Source organism: Acanthisitta chloris, unplaced genomic scaffold, assembly GCF_000695815.1.
Source record: "Acanthisitta chloris isolate BGI_N310 unplaced genomic scaffold, ASM69581v1 scaffold28808, whole genome shotgun sequence".
NCBI classification, from domain to species: domain Eukaryota; kingdom Metazoa; phylum Chordata; class Aves; order Passeriformes; family Acanthisittidae; genus Acanthisitta; species Acanthisitta chloris.
This window is the reverse complement of record NW_008686899.1, coordinates 1-5160: the sequence shown is the minus strand read 5'-3', so window position 1 is coordinate 5160 and position 5160 is coordinate 1. Positions and strand designations below refer to the sequence as shown.

Below are 5160 nucleotides of genomic sequence, written 5' to 3'. Positions count from 1 at the left end.
GCACGCGCCTCAGCACTACAGTGGTGTCAGGGGACCCTGACAGCTCCCCTGGGGCTTCTCGGGGAGGGGCTTTCTTCAGAACTACCCATGGGTGGGAGCTGGAGGGTGAAGGTTGGGTAAAGTGGCTCAGTGGTGGTTAGGGCTGACGTATTCTCATCTCACTGTGACCCTGGACTGCATTTGCCTTACTGTGTGTGGGATACCTGAATAGCTCTGTCCCCACCCCTCCCTTCAGCATGGCTTTGCATGGAAATGCAGAGCTGCAGGTGACCTGCCCGTGGTGGGATCTACCCCATGTTGTCCCGTGTGCTCTGTGCTCTTGTCCTCAGCTTCTCTGCTGAACTGCCTCTTTCTGCCTCATTTTAGCAGTAATTTTTGTAGGTTTGAGTTGCCCGATTTGTCTTATTCATACATCAAATAAGAGCAGTGTCTTTTTCTCCTGGAGCCTTGTATCTCCCGCCAGCCCAGCCCGGGTTCATGAGCCGCAGCCTGAATTGCCAGAACACGAGGGTGTGTTTGGCAAAGGCCTCGTGCCCCGGGCGGTGCTTGGCTGGCGGTGGCAAAGGCCTCGTGCCCCGGGCGGTGCTGCCCTCGGCTGGCGGCAGAGCCTGCAGCTCTGCGCTCTGAGCTCCTGGCGGGGGCAGAGCCTCAGCTCCACGGCTGAGCTGGGCCTGAAGCACCTCAAACATACAGCTTTTACCTTCCGTGCATGCAGGAGCTGTGTCCTCGTGGGTTTTCTTGGCCACCTCCACCACCAGACACATCCAGTGGTCACTGCGTGATGGCCGTGAGGAAGGTCTGGGGGCTGAAGAATCCCACCAGCCACACTGTTGCAGGCAGCACAAAGTCTGTTGTCCAGACTTTGAGTTCCTGGAAAAGAAGCCCAGCAGAGTCCTTCAGGGTGGAGTATGGGCTGTGAGCTGCAGAATTCTGCACCAGGAACTGTGTGACAGAGCTGATGCTTCGCTGTGCCTAACCTGAGCTTCAGGTAACCTTGCAGAGGGGGGACTGGCTGGGAGTGGTGTGAGATGAGTAAACAGCAGATCCCCCTGCAGCAATGAAGGTGAAACCCTGAATCTGCAGTGCAGGAAGTACCACTGTTGTTTTTTTAACAAACCCAGTTTTATGATTTTTTTTTTTTTTTCTGGGACACCCAGAGTTGGGATGGGGGAGATGATGTTCTTTTGCTATAGTGATGTACTGTAATGGGAACCCTGGTCAGACCTGTGCTCTCATTCCTGGGGGCACAGCCCCTTTCAGGTACTTTAGGCTGCTCAAAGTGATACTGAGAAATAAACCAATTACCAATAAACCCGTGCACTGGTGGGGAGAGTCCTAGTCTCTGGGGTACCTGCTCGCACCCCAAGCCTGTATCTGTCCCTGGACCTGTATCTGTCCTCCCCTTCAGTCTCTTAATTGTCATTATTTTTTCCATGGTAAGAAATTAAATAAATTAAAAAATCGGTTGATTTCTGCCATAAAGAGACAGAACTTGACTTGCCTGTTCCTCACAGGAGCAACCCGAGCCTCTATCAGCCGGTGGTGGAATGAGTGATGAACTAGATAAACTCTCTGCTACAGCATAATTTCAGTTCAAAACAGGAGCACCACAGGATGGGAGTGTCCTCACCCCTTACCCTCCTGCAGCCTCTGAGGTTTGCCCCCACATTACCAGTACAAATCCTTCCCTGCTGCAGAGTTACACTGCTGGGGTCTCCTGCTCCACGCAGGTCACAGCCCTTTTGCACAGCTCGAGTTCCTCCATGGACAGGGATCCTGCAGCATCCTTTCACCTCCCCTGCCAGCACTTCACTGCCTTTTCGTCTTACTCCCTGAGAATTGTCTCCCCCAGCTGAGCAGTGCAGTGAGTGCACCCAGCAGGGTCATGGCCTGGTACATGAGCAGAAGCCCCTGACACAGAGGAAATTGTGGGGCTCTTAGGGCTGATGCAGCGAGTTCCTCCATGGACAGGGATCCTGCAGCATCCTTTCACCTCCCCTGCCAGCACTTCACTGCCTTTTCGTCTTACTCCCTGAGAATTGTCTCCCCCAGCTGAGCAGTGCAGTGAGTGCACCCAGCAGGGTCATGGCCTGGTACATGAGCAGAAGCCCCTGACACAGAGGAAATTGTGGGGCTCTTAGGGCTGATGCAGCTTGTGGGTGCTCTGGCAGCCGGTATATTTATGGGAAGTTTGAGAAATCCACTCAGACATTTCCCAGCTGTGGGGCAGGGGGAATTTCACTGAGTTTCTCAAACCGCAGGGAGGAAGTGATCCAGCTGGTGACCTTCACAGCTCTTGTCCTGGTTGGGCTTGGTCAGCCCAGCATGGTGGGCCAGGCAGCTGGGAGCCACCACAAGGTGGCCTAGGGCAAACTTTCTTGTATGAACTTCAGTTTCTTTTGGAGCCCACCTGGAGTTTTGGATAGAGCAGCCTGTAGCTGGGGATGAGTGGGTGTCTGCTCAGCTCACAGGCAAGGCGTCGATGTCTCCCACCAGCAGCTGCTCCAGCAGTTCTCTTGGGTGATGTTCTCCCTTTCCTGCACAAGGTAGGTGTCCTTGCCCCTGAGGGTGGGTGGGATGTAGGTAGTGTTTCCCCAAGCAGGGTTCAGCCCCAGCACGTCCTGCTGCTTGAAGAACTTGTCCAGCATGGCCATGGCCTCCTTGCTGCCCACAAACTTGCTCCACTTGTCTGGCCAGACACACAGCAACTCCTGGAAAAGCTCTCCAGGACGCCAAGCTGCACATCCTGTGCAGCCAACGTCACACCAGAACACCAGGCTAGGCCACAGCTCCTCAGCACTGGGCAGGGGGTCCAGTGGGCAAAGCCCCTCTGAATTGTACCCTTCACCCAATGTGGCATTGCTGCAGCACCAGCACTAAGATCTCAGGCTGGGAGAAACACGAGCCCAGTTCAAGGCTGGGCACAGGGCAGGGGCTGGCAGTGCCAAGGAGCAGAGGACTCCTGCCCATCCCAAGCTGTACACAGAGCACAGGAGGCCAAGCGGAGCGCGGTGCAGTGTTTATTTGCTGCTGATCCTCAGCACTAGTTTACAAGGCCATGGCAAAAAAAAAAAAGTTAGAATAAAAAATCCTGCCTCCCCCCACCCCCCTGAGAGGCCTCTGCACTGAACCACCCACATACAAAATAATCTACAAGGAGAAAACTATACAGGAGTATTTACACCTCTGATAAATAGACTAATACTGATCCAGGCGCCTCCAGACCGTGTGTGGGGATGGGGACAGGACAAGACATGGGCAATTGCGAGGCAGAGAGTGGGGGCTGCAGCCCCCACACAGCCAGACCCCTGCCAGCAGCCCTCCCCAGGGCAGGCTCCAGCTCTGGGCATGGCCCACCGTGCCACTCCAGCACTGCCACCCCTGCTCCTCACCAAGGGGACTGTGCTGCAAGGATGTGCCAAAGGCAATGCCTCCTTGTCCAAGCCACAATCCCACATCTGGGTGAGGGAACGTCTGTGCTCCATGTGGCATCACTGCACACCACGACAGTGACAGTCCCTGTCCTTCAGCCCTCGTGCATCTACGGAGACCTTTCCTGGTGCTGGGTGTGGCTGGGAGGGTCTGAGGCAGCAGCACGAGGACATCCAGGACAGACCTAGGCCCGCTACAACGAGGGCCAGGAGCTGTGTCTCTGTGGGGCCACCTGGGGCTGACACTATGCACCGTGGCATCCGTGGCACCCCAAAACCGTCAGCTGCTCTCCCACAGCTGCTTACCCTCCTGCTGGGACACCCCAAGTGCATCTGGATACTGGTGCTGGGGCACCCAGTGCTATGTGTGGCTGCAGGCTTGCTGGGGGTGGGGAGCAGAGAGGGTGCCTGTGGTGCTGAGGCTGGGGCAGGCTGGGGCTCCCTGTGCCCAGCAGTGCCCATGTCCCAGCCTGAGCCCGTGAAAACGCGGTCCCGGTGATGAGGCAGTGATGGAGGGCCAGAGGCACTGACACGTCCGTGCCCCCTCCCTCCCACCATGGTAAAGAAACGGCGAAGCTGAAGCTGGGCCCCAGGCCCCGAGGGTCAGGCTGCAGCACGGCCCCTGCCCCACAGACCCCCGGGAGGGAGGGACACGCTGGCCTCGCAGGGCCAGTCTGGCTGCTAGTGTCTCTTGGTGGAGGAGACCTTCTTCTTCCTGGCGGCCAGCATCTCATAGAAGGGGTCCCGGCTGATGGCTGCCCTGGCAGGGGAAGGAGGGCTGGGTCAGGCCAAACTGCTGTGAGGCCTGGGTGTGACCTGCAGGCTGAACCTCAGGCAGGTCCCTTTATGTCCCTGGGAAAGCTCATTCCCCCCATCCTTGCAGGGTGCCCTAGGAAGCACTGTCCCCTTCAAAGGCAGCAGGCAAATCCCCGCTGTGCCCTGCCCAGCACCGTGCCCCACCCGCTCCTCCGGGCACTCACTTGATGCACTTGATCCACTCCTCCTTCTCCTCGGGCGTGGGAGCAGAGATGCGGTACACGGTGTGGTTCCCCTCCACCACACGCCCGTCTGCCTCTGTCTTGCAGGCCTTGATCACCTGGTCCTTATTGTCAGGGATGTAGAGCTCAAAGCAGTTCTGGGAGGGAGAGATCACTCAGAGGTAGCCCCGACATCCAAAGGGCACAAGGTAGAGCCATGCTCCCTCAGCAAAGCAGACAGATGGACACACCATGATTGTCACCCCATGGCCCTCCACATGCCCTGCCACCAATCCTGGTCACTGTAATGACCAGTGCCAGGTCTGCACCCAGCTGCTGCGATGGTGGGGGCAGTGACTGGTGCAGGGCCCACACCTCTCCTGGGGGCATCCCGGGAGGTTGCAACACCTCCCAGCTTTCCTTGCCCAAGCCAAAGCACCAGGGCTACCCTCAAACCCCAGAGGACACTGCTGCAGCACTCACAGGCTTCTTCGAGTCCTCCACCTCGCGGATGCTCAGGTTCTCCAGGGGGATGATGCCGCGGGGCTCCTTATCCTGGTGGGGACAAGCAGAGGTTTAGTTGTGGGACAGACACTCTGAATCCAACCCCTCCCCTGCCCCGGTTTGGCCTACTCACCGGCGTGTACTCGAAGTAGTAAAGGCAGTTGTCAGTCAGGATGAACCAGCGCCGCTTCCACGTCTTCACCCTGCCCCCTGGGAGCAGAGAGGGAGAGTCAGGCACGGCCCTGCCG

The 5160-nt window shown here is 57.5% G+C and overlaps 1 protein-coding gene across 1 annotated transcript; it reads right to left on the bottom strand.

Moving 5' to 3' along the window:
* Positions 1-4112: 4112 nt before the first annotated feature.
* Positions 4113-5126, bottom strand: LOC103807645 (cytohesin-1; the record flags this gene model as incomplete). The annotated part of the gene is made up of 4 exons (XM_009080386.1): positions 4113-4191; positions 4412-4566; positions 4892-4963; positions 5046-5126. Coding segments are annotated over 4 exons (387 nt in total), but the record flags the coding sequence as incomplete, so codon positions are not given.
* Between the last annotated feature and the right edge of the window lie 34 nt (positions 5127-5160).